This window comes from Perognathus longimembris, chromosome 2 (assembly GCF_023159225.1).
Source record: "Perognathus longimembris pacificus isolate PPM17 chromosome 2, ASM2315922v1, whole genome shotgun sequence".
Lineage (NCBI taxonomy): Eukaryota > Metazoa > Chordata > Mammalia > Rodentia > Heteromyidae > Perognathus > Perognathus longimembris.
Genome location: NC_063162.1, coordinates 138110036 through 138125613, shown reverse-complemented (window position 1 = coordinate 138125613; position 15578 = coordinate 138110036). Strand labels below are relative to the sequence as shown.

Below are 15578 nucleotides of genomic sequence, written 5' to 3'. Positions count from 1 at the left end.
GCTCCTGTCTTACTCTTCTTTTTTGATCTTAATTATTTCACAAGGACTCCCCACTTTCAAATATAATCAACACATGAAACTGGGTATTATGTGAAATGTGGGAGATGCACTCAAACCCTAGCAAGATGATACAACACATGTCATAATGGCAGTATCACCTGGACACTCTCTCGCTGAATGCTGTGTGGAAATGCAAGGGGCTGGGAAATGTCAGCTACAGCCAGTGAACTGCTCTCAGTCACCTCTGGACAGCAACTGCTTCATGCATGGGGAAGAACATGTTTTGAGTGGCAAAATAATGTTCTGTCTCTGACTCCATGTCTACAGGAAAGATTAAATTACTTAGAGTGCAACAATGTGGAGAATTTAGGCAGGACTGAGAGAGTGGAGCTCACAGACAGACAAGTACAGGGTCCTTCAGAACAGAGACATCAGTATCTGCTTTGGAAGATGTATAGCCCTTGCTTTTTGAATGTTTCATGGTTCTTGCTCAATCAACTATTATTGGCTGAAAATAAAAGTCATCACTGGCTCCATGAACAAGTGCAAGCTGACTTCTGAAACTTGTGTTTCCTGTGCTGCTTTGCTCACCATACCATTGTTCTCAGGCCATGCTCCTTTTCCTTGGCAGGGCGCATGCTGATTTTATTCATGGAGCAGAGTAAAGTCTAATGGGCAGACCCAAGGTGACTTTGTGATATTCCAGCTGTTGGACTATCTGTTCTCATTGTAAAACATGTAGGAACGATGTAGTTTCTGTAATGCATTTGAATTCGTGTTTTAAAAGGACAAAGTGGAGTGTTTTAAGTATTTATAAGCCCTGGGTCAAAGCAGAGTAAAAACAGGTTTTTTGGTTTGGATCCTCGTTAAGCTGGTTGGCTCAACACCAAGGTTTACTTTGAACTTCAGCCATAGGTGATGGTAGCTGCCATCTTGTATACTTTGCTGTGGAGCAGTCCTTTTATTCCTTCATTCTTTCATTTACTGCTACATGTCTGTTATCTCCCTGCTATGTCTTCAGCTTGGGGTTTGGATCTGAGTGAATGTTGGTATGAAAAGCCTATGGCCTTTCTTCTCGGAGTGCTCATTGTTTTAGATATGACAGCAAATTTAAGTGTGCAAAATGTGAGCTTCTGGTGGGCGTTATGTGTGTACCTGTAGTTAGGCCACTTTAGACCAGTGCTGGGATTGGAGAAGGCTTCATTTGAGGAATGAGTCAAATTCTAGGCATTAGAGACCTAAATGGGTAGAAACTTTCCTGTGGGGCATAGCTCTCAAGGTGAATCCTTTGCAGACAGAGAGAGCAGTGCATGACCATGAACATTAGTACAAATGCATGTGTGTATACACCCAAATCTCACTTGGATGATGTGTCACAACTTGTACAAGTGCAGTTAACCTCTAACAAAAGAAAGACATAGAAATATCTGGCTTGCTCACTTGAGAAATAATAGCCATTGAGAAATAGCCTATTAGAGAAAATGTAATGATAACTACTTTTGGACTTTCCTATCTCTAGATTAGGATTGTTTTGTGAACAAGTGCCAGAAAGCTGAACCTAAACTGGCTTTTGGAAAAGAAGAAACAGTCTTGGCTCATGTGACTGGGAACTGCAGGCATACAGCTGGACTGGTGTACACAGTGTAGACATCTTTACAATGTCACTGAGACCTGGGATACGAGGCTCTCTGTGCTTTGAATAATTTCTGTACTTCTTGATATTTCGGATTCACTCTTCTAGGATATGCTGTCAACCCTTTCGTCTCTTTTGTTAAAAGATGTTCTTATGCCCATGACTCTCAAGAGTTACATCCAATGATGGAGTAAGGATTTTCTTCCTTCTCAGTATTCCTATCTGAAGTCCATGGACTTCAAAGATTCTCATCCCTGAACCAACCACTATGATTCCCTCATCCCAGCTTTGGGCTGATTGGTTAAGCCCAGGCCATATGAATTCCTTCAGTTAGCAGTAGAATTAATTTTGAGCTGAGAGGACAAATTGGCAGATCCCAAAAGGATAAATAAATGGTAGCAAAACAAATATATATGTCATGTTCAACATAATTTGAAGGATACTGTCAGAACAAATGGTGTGTGTGTGTGTGAATGGAGAGAGAAACACTGATTGATAGTACTTGGTTCACACAATTATGGAGGTGCTTAGACCAAAATCTATAGGATGGGCCAGAGACCCAGAGAAGAACTAATATTATAGGTCAAAGGCTGTTAGCTGGTAGAATTTCCTTTATTTGGTGGAAGTCACTCTTTTGTTATATTTGGGTTTCAACTGGTTAAATGTGGCTCACACATATTTTGAAGGATAATCTGCTTTGTTTTGAACAGATTGATTTAAATGTCATCCAAACCATCTTTACAGGAAACATCCACAAAAAGGCTTGACCAAATACCTGGTTGCTGTGGACCAGGCAAATTGGAACATCAAATTAATCCTCAGAGTGACCAACAGTAAGAAACAAATATGTACCACACCCAACCTATAAATACATATCAAATGAAAAAGAAGGGCCATATAAGTGTTCATCTTTTTCTGTATATGACACATTAATATTTTCTCTTTGATTTTACTTCATTTTTAAGAAAGCATGTGTGATCCACTCAATTGGTTTCTAGACTTGGTCAAAATTGAGTTGAGACTTGTATTTTGAATGTTTCCTGGATATTCTATCACTCATTGCAAAGGGTCTGAGGATTAACCTCTGTCCAGACGTTAATGTTCTGTGAGCAAATGAAGGAGACTTAAAAATTATGTGTGACCTCAGCCCAAACCTATACCACCTCTCATCTTAGTTTCCTTATCTACTAGGGGGAGAGGGTATAAAGTAGTAAATGCATTGCCTTACTTAGGAAGATTGTGATCCAACAATAAAATCAGAAGGAAGTAGCACATAGGAAAATGCCTGTAAATGCCAATGGAATTTGGTGCAGTAATTGCTATTTTAAACTATTTCATAATAACTTTCTCTCTGCCTGTCAGGAATCTAGGAGGATGCTACTACTTCATGAAAATTAGTTTGAGCTCTTCAAAATATGCCATATAAAACAAAGACAATCCCGATTGCTTTAATCAAAATGATGATCAGCTTCTAAATGTGGTCTCCCTTGAGACCACTCAGAATTAAAAAGCTGATTTCAAAGACAGGGAAAACACAAGTTTGGGTTTGATTTAGGTCTTTGGATCTCTTATCCTCTGCCCTCCCCCCTGACCCCTGACCGACCTCCGACCACCCCTCCCGCCCCTCCCTGAGCCAGGTAGTACCCTGGAGAGCCTTGAGGGTCACTCACTCCCATGACTTGACTTAGGAATCAGAGTTGGCATGTTACCTTCAGTGCTTTATTTTGAAACCAGCTAAATGATGAAGTGAGAGATAAATGGTGGGTAGGATCTGAAATTCAGGTGGCAGCTCCTTGGGTTGGGGGTCACTGCTTATGAAGATTGATGTTTGAAAGAGAACCTCTTCTTCTGGAAGCTCCACCTTTGCCAGATTGGAGCACACTCAAGTGGCCAAGGGGGTTAGGGGCTAGGGTTGGGCTGGGAGGGTGACCTTTGGCTGACGCTGGAATGAGGTCTTTGGTGAAGCCAGCTGAGCTTATGTGCTTGTTTACCCCTTCTCCTTGCATTCCTCCAGTATTTGTTTCCTAATCAGTCCCCGTTGTGGGGTTGGAAAGGAGAGGCTGGTTATTCCCACACATGTTTTGTTTCTGTGGGTGGATTCCCCTCCCTTCCAGGCGCAGGCATTTCACCATCCCCAGATGAGGGTGATGCGTGTGTGAGATGCGTAACTGTGTCTCATTTCAGTGGCTAATAGAAGATGGAGAATGAGCCATGGCACCTTTCTGCTCAGTAAATTTGTAATTACAGGCTTCCTTGTCTCGCCTCGTGCAGATGGGAGAGTTACTGATTGGCTGCGTATCTGTCAGTGTGCACAGTCTGGTGGGCTGTGTAGCAGGCACACTGTCCCTGAGGTGTGGCACATTCTGATATAGGAACTGCTGCAAGTTCCCTTCAGAAGGGACCCTCAACCTGCACCTGCCAGTCTGGTGTAAGGATTACCAGCCCTGTTGGGATTTGGTTATTGGCAGAGCTGTTTTGGGGAACTCTTAGCCAGCAGAGCATATGGTGCCTGAAGAGCCATAACTTTCAGACAAACAAAACAAAACAGAAAAGAAGATGCTGGAGTGGGTTTGGATAAAGTCAGAAGACAAGCCATGTGTGATGTAAAGAGCACAAGACTTGGAGTCAGAGGTCTGAACACTCTGTCTTTAACTCACTCTGAGACTTTCTGAACTCTCTGGATATCATCTTCATTGTCTCTCCAGTCAGAAGTTGGGAGTAATTAAATAGGATTATCTCTTTTAGATTACAACCTCTAGAGTCATCTTTGGTATTTAGATTTGCACAGGCAATTCATGAGAAATTGTGTTGATTATCACTCGTACAGATAGCTCCCACCCACCATATCTTATCATTATCATAGTCCTCATCTTAATCCTACTTTAATTTTTTTTTTTTTTGCCAGCCCTGGGACTTGAGCTCCTGGCCTGGGCAATGTCTCTGAACGTCTTTTGCTCAAGGCTATCACTCTACCACAGCACCACTTCTGGCCTTTTCTATGTATGTGGTACTGAGGAATTGAACCCATGGCTTCATGCATGCTAGGCAAGCACTCTACCACTAAGCCACACTCCCAGCCCTTAATTTTGTTTTGATAACAATGGTGCCTACTTGGTGCCAGGCAGAGTCCTTGGGCCAGATGCTATTCAGTCATGCACAGTTTTAGAAATACACTGTAGTCTCCACTGACAACCATCGTCTGCTGGAAAGCACGCTATGGGATAGAGGGGCTCCTGTTTTCTCCCGGTGTTGATATGGGATGTCCTGGGCTCTCTGTGTTTGTGTCTTACCTGAATTAAAGGGGGTACCTGAGTACTGGGCTCGGGAATTATGCATCTCTAGGGAGCATATAGATTTTGCAGTGGTATAAACCTGTGTTCCATCCCTAACTCTCTCTACCTCTTCCGACTTCTAGCCTTATGATTATTAGACAAGCACTCTGCCATTTTAGCCACATCCCCAGTTATTTTACTTTTGGTTGTTTTTCAGATAGAGTCTCACACTTGTTCAGGATAGCTTGAAACAATGATTCACCTACCTCCACTTCGTGGGTAGCTGGGATTTCAGGTGTGTGCCACCATACCTGCCTTTACTTTTGAGACAGAGCTTTGCTACCTTTTTTTCCCTCCAGGCTAGCCCATAACAAAGATTCTCTTATCTCTGCCTCCTGGGTAGCTACAGTTGCCGTTATAGGTTTTCGCGATCATGCCCAGCCCTGTCTCTGCTCCTATTCTTGTATATCCTCAAAGTACTAAAGTTTCTTCACTTGCAAAATGAGTAAAACAGTCCTATCTGCAGAGAATACTTATGATGGTTGTGTAAGTTATTCTCAGGAAAAGCACTGGCATGGGGCTTTGGGTGCAGTAATGTTGCATAAATATTGATATTTCTTCTTGCTGCTGCCCACTCTTCTGCTATTTCATAACTAGCTGCTCAGCCTGCACTGGATACCAAGCAGGGCTTTGGTGATGTGGATGCACTAATGAGCAAGACAGAGCCTGTATGGCATCTGAGACTCACAGACCCTCAGCTGGACTCTCCTTCAGTGAAGGCAAGAGCTACATAGACAGAAGTATGAGACTGCTCCCTGAAAAACTTTGCATTTTTCTTTTGCATGAAGATTTCTTTCTACCATTCTGCACTCTAGTTTTGAAGTCTCCCTCACATCTTGATAAGCCCTGTGGCTCTTTTCCATTTGTACCTTCTGACTCTTTTGTGAACCATGTTTACACATACTAGTTTTCTCATCAGCACCCTAGTTTAATTACATATCTGGCTCTGGAGAGCCTGCCCAAGAAGGCTTTTCCCAAGGGGATGTGGCCAAAAGGAAACCCTACTACATTGTTGGTGGTATGGAGGTACCTCAGAAGGTTAAACATAGAGCTCTCCTATGACCCAGCAGCCCCACTCTTGGGCATCTACCCAAAAGATTACAAGCAACAACACACTAAAGCCACCAGCACAACAATGTTCATCGCAGCATGATTTGTCATTGCTAAAATATGGAACCAACCCAGATGCCCCTCAGTAGATGAGTGGATCAGGAAAATGTGGCATATATACACAATGGAATTTTATGCCTCTATCAGAAAGAATGACATTGCCCCATTCATAAGGAAATGAAAGGACTTGGAAAAATTATACTAAGTAAAGTAAGCCAGACCCAAAGAAACATGGACTCTATGGTTTCCCTCAGAGGGAATAATTAGTACAGGTTTAGGCTAGTCATAGCAGAAGATCACAAGAGCCCAATAGCTATGCCCTTATGGAAATGAGCATCATATCATTGTTGTAATTATTTTCGATGTGCCATGTGAAACTGTAGCTTCTTTTTGTTGTTGTTCCTCTTATATCCTCTTCCTGTGGTTGTGCCCGTGCTATCACTATATCTCATCTGAGTACCCTGGATACTGTATATACTTGTATTAGAACTAGGGAAGGGAAAAGGAATATCAAAATTGAGAGACAAAGGATAAAAAGACAAACAACTCCAAAAGCAATACTTGCAAGACCATTTGGTTGGTGTAAACCAACCGAACAACTCATTGGGGGGAGAGGGGAAGGGGAGGAGGGAGGGGAAGAAGGAGGGAGGAGGTAACAAGTTATACAAGAAATGTGCCCACTGCCTTATGTATGAAACTGTAACCCCTCTGTACATCTTTCTTTTTTTTAAAAGAAGGCTTTTTCCTTCCAGCTCTGTATGTACTCTCTAAGTTCATGGCTCAGCTCAAGGTCTATCCCTTGCCAAGGCATCCCAGAGCCTGCTGTGTGTTTCTTCACCCCAAGTTAGACTCTTCCCTCCCACCTGAACTCCCAAAACATCTGGTCATGTGTCCCATAACTTTTCACCATTTGCAGAAAGTTAGGTTCTGGTGATCTCTACCTGGCTTGACCACAGGTTCTTCAAAGACCTGATCTTCAGGTCCTGTATGTGTTGTCAGAGTTCTTAGTTCTGAGGAAGCATTTGCCATATTGGCCAATGAATGAAGGCCCATAGTTCTCAGGATTACTACTGCTATATCTCTGTATGGGGGAGTTGGTATTATCATTTAATATTGTTGTTACTGTTATTATTTTATCATTAAGTAGTTATACAAAGAGATTTCAATTCAACTTGTCAGTTTATGAGTAAAATGTGTCTTGATCAATGTTACCTCTTCATCTTTCTTCCCTATCTCTCTCAACTCTATCCAGGACCTCACTTTTACTAGTTTCATTTTCACATATACACGTTGCATAGTAAGACAGCTTGTTTCCATCTTCGTTTATTTCCTCCCATTTTCCTTTTCCTCCCCTCATACCTCAAGTCCCAGCTTCCTGATATTCATTTTGTTAGACTGTAAGTTGTTCAAAGAAGCTACTCCATTGAAATTCTTGGGTTCTGCTGCAGATCTTTATTCTTCGTGTCTACATGAGACCCAGGCTTTTCATCAGAAATTTGAATGACATTATCAAGTCTTCCTTCTTTTCTCATTGCCAAGCTAACTTGGTGCTCTTTGCCTTGCTAGGGTGATTTCTCTTCCTTAGGGATCTACTTTGTCCTATTGCTTCATTTTTTGAGGTGTTCAGGGGGAATGAGAGAAATTTTATAGAGCAGAGATACCCATAAATAAGACATTAAAATTTCCTTTCCCTAGCAATTCTTCCAAACTGGAAGAAATAGGAAGCTGCCCACTGGAAACACATGCGGAAAACATCTTGAATAGAAATGGATTCCATTAGGATGGGCAGTAGTTTTGTGCTGCAGGGAATTATTTGTTTACTTATTTACTTGCCCACTGGCTTCTTGAAATGTTTCATTCTCTCCCTTTAATGAAAACCTCTCAGCAATGTCCCCACCGTGGGAGGCAGCCAAGATCTGCCTTGTTAAAATGACATGAGGGCTCGGAGCTGGGCAGTGTCCCCAGAGGGACTGGCGGCTGCTGCGGTGTGAAAGGATGGAGGATGGAGCTTTTTAATTTGGCTTCATTGAACTGTCTGGAAAAGTAGGTGCCAAGAAAGTTAGTTCCCTGCAGTAGGTCCAGACACAGAGGCTCAGAGACAGAAGGGGTCAGCATTCTTCTGCTTGTGGGTAAGAGAAAGTACGGTTCAACCCCAGCCGCGTAAGGCTGGAGTCAACTGAGATGGTTTACAGATAGGATGGCGTCTCACCATGGACTTGTGCTACCGCTGTTGAGTTCTACTCTGGAACTTTCAGCTTTGCAAATTGCTTACTTCCATCAAGTTTATTAGCTATAAAATAGGATGTACCTCCTTGTTCTTAGCAGGAAATATCTAAGCATGTGTAAATTTGGTCATTTGACCAAATGGTAAGAAAAACAGTCTTCTTAAAAGTATGGGTGCATTTAGGGGCAGTATAATATTTGGTGGTAGTGATAGTGAGGTACCCAGTTTTATCTTTGAAGGCCAGATGGGGTCCTAAGGAAGATACAGAGCAGAGAGTCAAAAAGGCAATGTTGAGACCCTGCCCTGGAGAACCTAGGATGAAGTTCCCAGTCAGAGCAAGTGGCTTCTCCACCTTCTGAGCCTCTTCCAGGGCTGCCCACAAGCTTTACCTAAGCAGGCCAGAGGGCAGGAGCCACTGGTGAAAGGTCTCTGTAGGTCAACCTCCTGGACACGGAGAAGAGTGAATCATGGATCTGGAAGAAACTTTGCACTAAAGAAGGGTTTGCTGAGATAAAATGAGATAGTATCCAAAAGGAGCTGGGCAGTGACAGAACTGGGCAGTGACAGACACAAAGTCAGGCACTTGGTAGGCAACGCTGTTTCTTATCATTACTATAATCACCATCATTATCATCATCTTCATCATCAAAATTGTCATTATCATCACCATCGCTCTCATCGTCATCATCAGCACTGCAATCATCACTACTCTTATTATCATCATCACTATTATTATTATTGATGAAGTATCTTCTTGGGTTGCTGCCACCAGTTCTGACTATCTCACAAGCTCAGGATGGGAGACAGATGTGTTGATCTGGTATAACTGGATAGAACTGGACTGGGACATTGTATTCAGTATGTATAGAACTAGGTAAGAGTCCAGCCAGATAAACCACAGGGCACCATGAAGCTTACCATGGTTTCTTGCATCTCAGTCTTTTTTTTGTTCTCTTTCTATCCACTAGGAGAAACCACCCTGCTGAGTTCTGGCCCTTCAAGTAGACGACTGTGCCTGAGTGCTGCTGCACCACGCAGACACATTGCTGAAATGAAAGCCATGCCTTGGAACTGGACTTGTCTGCTCTCCCACCTGCTGGTGGTAGGGATGGGCTCCTCTACTCTGCTCCCCCGGCAGCCACCCCCATCGTCCCAGAAGCGGTCTTTTATCACATTCCGGGGGGAGCCTGCTGAGGGCTTCAATCACCTGGTGGTGGATGAGAGGACAGGGCACATTTACTTGGGGGCTGTCAATCGGATCTATAAGCTCTCCAGTGACCTGAAGGTCTTGGTGACTCACCAGACAGGGCCAGATGAGGACAACCCCAAGTGTTACCCACCGCGCATTGTCCAGACCTGCAATGAACCCCTGACCATCACCAACAATGTCAACAAGATGCTCCTCATAGACTACAAGGAGAACAGGTTGATTGCATGTGGAAGCCTGTACCAGGGCATCTGCAAGCTCTTAAGGCTGGAGGACCTCTTCAAGTTGGGGGAACCCTTTCACAAGAAAGAGCACTACCTGTCGGGAGTCAATGAAAGTGGCTCTGTCTTTGGGGTGATTGTCTCCTACAGCAACCTGGATGACAAACTCTTTATTGCCACAGCAGTAGATGGGAAGCCTGAATATTTTCCTACCATCTCCAGCCGGAAGCTGACTAAGAATTCTGAGGCAGATGGCATGTTTGCTTATGTCTTCCATGATGAGTTTGTGGCCTCTATGATCAAGATCCCTTCAGATACCTTTACCGTCATCCCTGACTTTGATATCTACTACGTCTATGGTTTCAGCAGTGGCAACTTTGTCTACTTCTTGACCCTTCAGCCTGAGATGGTGTCTCCCCCAGGCTCTACAACAAAGGAACAGGTATACACATCCAAGCTCGTGAGACTTTGCAAGGAGGATACAGCCTTCAACTCCTATGTGGAGGTGCCCATCGGCTGTGAGCGCAGTGGGGTGGAATACCGCTTGCTTCAGGCTGCCTACCTGTCCAAAGCTGGGACCGTGCTTGGCCGGAACCTGGGAGTCCATCCAGAGGACGACCTCCTCTTTACCGTCTTCTCCAAGGGCCAGAAGCGGAAAATGAAATCTCTGGATGAATCAGCCTTATGCATCTTCATTTTGAAGCAGATCAATGACCGCATTAAGGAGCGGCTGCAGTCCTGCTATCGGGGTGAAGGGACCCTGGACCTGGCTTGGCTCAAAGTTAAGGACATACCCTGCAGCAGTGCGGTGAGTCAGGAGAAGGGGCAGGGGGCCATAGCATATGTATCCCATCTCAGGTCTCACTGGACTCAGCCTATCACCAGCTCAGACTCAAACTATCACCAGCTCATATATCACAGCTGGAAATAAGGTGTAGATTTCTCGCAGATGCATGGCTCTCTATTCCATGACAGTTCAATGGTTATGCTGGGGAATTCTGGGAACAGGTAAGGAAGTGCAAAGTACTGGGCACGATGGAAGGCAATGTACTGCAGTGTACTGTAGCATATGACTTGTATTTGCCCTTCCTAAGCCTGTGTGAATCACTTTTCTAGGCATTCAGAACAAAACCATGAAGAAGCAGAGAGGGAAGGATAGGAAAAGTCATTCTACATTTGGAATAGAAGAGTTAGGTTTTCAGCTCTTTGCATATCTTTAAGAAATAGTAAAATATGAGCAGAAAGGGTATAGAACAGGACCACATAGTTATTAAGTATCTTTGTATATACAGTGTCATGGGAAAATACATCATAAGGTCAGGAAGCAGCTAGAAAGTAGCCCAGTTGACAGTGTGTTATAAAAACCCAAAGAAGAGTAGGATGGAGGGTTAATTAGGGGGTTTGGTCATTGTAGAGGGGGCCTGTAGCTTTGCTGGATGATTGTGGGTGATTGTAGATGATTGCCTAGCTAGTCCTGCTCACCTGTGATCCAAATGAACAGCAGTTATTCTGGGCTTGGCTCTGTTCATGTTTCAAAGGATACTGTTCTTTTTTGCAATCATTCTCCAGGGAACTTGGAAGTCTCAGCTGTTGTGATCTTCTATCCAATACTGGTTATTTATTATCCCTTCTTTTTCCTTTTTTGTTTTTCATTTAAACATTTATAAGCCTAACTGGGCGCCAGTGGCTCACATTTGTAATCCTAGCTACTCAGGAGGCTGAGTTCTATGGATTGTGAGTTGAAGCTAGCTCAGGCAGGAAGAATAATCCACGAGACTCTTATCTGCAAGTAACCACCAAAAGGCCAGAATTTGAGGTATGGCTCAAATGGTGAAATGCTAGCCTTGAATGGAAAAACTAAGGGAAAGAGCTTAGACGCTCAGTTCAAGCCCTAAAACTGGCATGCATGCGTATGTGTGTGTTTGTGTGCACACACGCACGCGCGCACACACACACAATTATAAAATTAGTTTGCAATCTATCTTGTACATTTTTTTGTTGGTGGTGCTAGGATTTGACCCAAAGATCTTGTACGTACTTTGTATTTTCTTTGAAAGTTTTAGCAAGGATTTATTTTATGGGTTTAAATAAGGACAAATAAGATTAAATAGGTCTATTTTAGTACAACAGGTTAAAGTAAGGAGAAAAGAGAGAGAAAGAGAATCAACTATTTCCTGTCCCCTTCCCAGCCAATGCAGGAAATGGAAGTTCCTATCTGTGGTTTTTAATACATTCTGAGCTGGGAGAATATACTTGTCCATGACAGTGTAGCAACTTGTAATCCTTAGGTTTTGAATGGGTAAGGTGGATAAGGCCCACCCAAAAACCCAGGTAACCTGAAGGCTTTCTTTTCCCAGCCATATCCTTTTATTCTTTCCGTCTTTACCCATTCATGAATAGTCCTAAGCCATATCTTTTGATTTTAACTTAAGGAGGAGAAAAATTCTCCCATCTAGTAGAAGTATATATTTGTTCTAATGTGGTCCATGACTTTTATCCTGACTTTGGTGGAATTCCATGAAAGTGAAATGTATTTAAGTAGATTTTAAAAAGTAGAAGTGTCCCTTCATGAGGTACAACTATTTTCCAGGAAAATCTCAGAGGACGCCGGGTTCCCTCACCCAGCCTGTGGTGCATGGTAGCATTCCTTGGCCCATGGAGACTTGGGATGGGGATAGTAAAGAGGGAGGAGAAAGAAAGAATGTCAAGCTTTCGTGCCTTGACATTTAGACTCAGGCTGTTTCCTAGTGACATTTTTTCCCAAGTATTAGGACTAAACAAAAAACATTTCATCCTCTGTGGTGGTACTGAAAAGCCAGCCAAGGCCTAAGCCACAAAGAAAATGGGAAAGGCACTATGGAAAAATATGGCAGCCACAGATGGACAAATCAGGTGAGGGAACTGAGAGGACTCTCCCATCTACTGGACCCCTACCAGTGATAAACCATTGGGAATTATTCCTGGAGCCTTTCATTTGAGATAGTAGCTGTTTCACTCAAGAAGGTCAATGAACTCGGTGGTGGGGAGATGGACTACTTCCAAATGAAGAAAGTGAGTGGAATGTCAGGCCAGAGATTGTGCTGGGTGTTTGCTCTACACAATTTGTACACAATGTGCTACCCAGGCCCATAGAAAGAGACAATAGAATACTGGTATGAAGAAGATCCGCAGGAAACCCTTGTGCTGCTGTATTGGAATATCTAAGATTGGGAAATCAATGGTGAATGGAAATTTATTTCATACAGTTCTGGAGGATGGGAAATCCAAGATATAAGTGTCTGCTTTGGTTAAGACTTGTGTTGCATCATCAAATGGCAGAAAGGCATCACATTGGAGCAAGCCAAAGAGAAGCCACGAAAGAGCAACAGGGGCGCTGAAGTTGTGCTTAATTCATTCACTCCCATATTAATAGAATTGATCCATTTGTGTGAACAGGGCCTTCATGCCTTACTTACCTCTTAAATATTCAGCCTCTTAATACTGTCACTATAGCAATTAAATTTAAACCTGGGCTTAGGAGGGGATAGACTTCAACCCTTAGCATTCTAGTTAAACCTCTATTTTGCATTTGACATCCAACAGTGTGAACTAATTACCCAAGGTCATTTGTCTTGTGAACAAGTGACAGAGCCAGTATTTGAAGATAGTCCCTTAGCTCACAGGGTACACACACAGACACACAAACACACACACACACACACAACTTACATGTACTTGCTTGCATGTAATAAATAATCGCAGGAGTGTGCATCCATATAATTGGTGTTAGAAAATGTCAAATTTATGCTCTGTGCTTACTTCTGTTGAGATCAGAGTGGATGGTAATCTCTGACACTTTTCCATAGAAAACTTGGTCACGGCTATTTTTCTGGGCTATGCTTTTCGAAGCAGCAGCATCTGTAGGGTTCCACCTGACTGCAGGTATTTGTTCTGCCCTTGCTCCCTGACACAATATAAAAGCCAAGTTCATCATGGAAGCCTGCAGACCTACAGGTCCTCACAACGCATGGTAGCCTGGGAGAGAACAGAGGGATTGCAGCGTTGTAAGACAGACCCAATGCCAGGACTGGGAGTCACAGAGCCAGATAACAAGCTTTTTGATTTTTCTTTTGCCTTTAATTAGCCCTTTTAAGCTAGAGGCGAGTTCAGGGCCAAGAGTAGAAAAGAGGAGGCCAGAAACTACACAGGGCTGGTGCTGTCTCCCCAGCCAGTCTAAAAAAAGGCCAGGCTGGCTTTTAATGCACAGTATCAGTTTCCTTTGATTTGGCTGATACCCAAGTTACTTTGCTCGGGCCCTCTTGTGACAATTCATTTGGACTCAGCTCAGACCACATGTTCCACATGGCATCGACACCAGCCAGGCCAGGCTTCTAAAGCTGTCCTCAGACACCACCTTGTTGGCATCCCAGCGTTCCCTCAGCCCATTCATAGGACTTTTGAGTTGATTTCGTTTCCTTTTTATGCCTAGAGGTGGAGAATGGACAGGGATTCTGTTTTGCCTTGAGTCTGGGGCTCATATGAGTCCTGTAATGTGGGAGCCAAATCTCAAGATAGTTTCGGTCCTATTTGAATTTCTGCTATAGAAAAAGTGGCAGGTGGAGAGAAAGGTCCAAGAGGTTAACTTTTAGGATTGTGCTTTATAGGCAGAGGGAGGGAATCCTGAGCCTGTGGCTTTGGTCATGTCCCAAGCCCTGTGGAGTCCACGGTGATGGCTCCCATCCTTCCAAGGTTGGGATCAGTCATTTCTAACCTGTAGTGCTGTCATGGAGCAAGGCTCTGTGTCCCTCATAGGCTAAGTACTCAGTGTGTAGAGGTTTCCCTGGCATGGCTTCCTATGCTCCTGTCCCTTTCTCCAGCCTCCTGGGGTCCTTCGCACCATAGGAGCCTCTGTCTGTAAATGAACAGAGGAACCTCGTGAGCCCTGGGAAAGTGCTTGGCAGTGGACTCACGATGGATACCAAGCTCGTCTCCAGGAACCCATAGTGTAGAGGAGAGTAGGTCATCTTAGCCTTGGTGACGGGAACACAGTAAGTGGATGGGAGTGGCCATCACTCCTCCCACTGAAATCTCCCCGAATTTGGAAACAATTGAGAAGCCAGTGCAGGAATCAGGCAGTCTCGGCTGAAGACCTGATAGGCCCAATTGAGAATGCTGGCACAGAGATGGCACGAATGGCTTTCTTTGCCTTGACCTCTGCGTGACCTTGTACTAAAAAAGTTTGAATCCATAGGCCAGGAAGTATTACCCAGAATCACTGCCTCACACTTGTCAGGCCCTGTCACTGATATCAGGGAGTGCTGGCTACTACGATGGCTGATAATAGCACTTAAGCATTCATTCACACAGTACCTACCTGCCAGTTTGCAAAGCACTTCAACACCTCCCTTACTTGTCTCTACAATTCTGTAGAAAGGGCAAACAGCTTGTCCTGCCTCAGGGTCAGTCAAGAATCACCTTGGGCATCATATGCTGCAGACCTTAATTCCCAGCTGGGTACCTCTTCCATAGCATTTTAGTGGCATGCTGGTAATTTCTGTGGTGATGGGCAGTTGCTGGGATAGAGACTATCTAGTTATTGTGGGGCATTAATGACCTTGGGTAGTGGGACTTGGCAGACATTGCAAATCGAGAAAAGTCTCTTCAATTCAAGAAGCCCCTGGAGCAGAACTATGGCCGAACCAAACTTCTGTCTGATGTCAGGATTTATGCACTGGCCCTGTGTGTCCCATGATGGCTACAAACCTCTGGGATGAATTTGCCTCCTGCCTGGTAGGGGGCATCGTTGGTATGAAAGAGACCCCACTCCATGTGCAATGGTGAGGCATCAGTTTCCCAGAGAGGAGACAAGGTC

At 43.9% G+C, this 15578-nt stretch overlaps 1 protein-coding gene across 1 annotated transcript in view; it reads left to right on the top strand.

The window, feature by feature from the left end:
• Plxna4 (plexin A4) overlaps positions 1–15578 on the top strand; it is a 416125-nt gene that overhangs the window by 60078 nt on the left and 340469 nt on the right. Inside the window, exon 2 of the mRNA XM_048340243.1 lies at positions 9268–10535. Within this exon, the coding sequence (XP_048196200.1) occupies positions 9351–10535 (1185 nt within the window). The 5' untranslated portion in view covers positions 9268–9350. The remainder of the gene's footprint in view (positions 1–9267; positions 10536–15578) is intronic.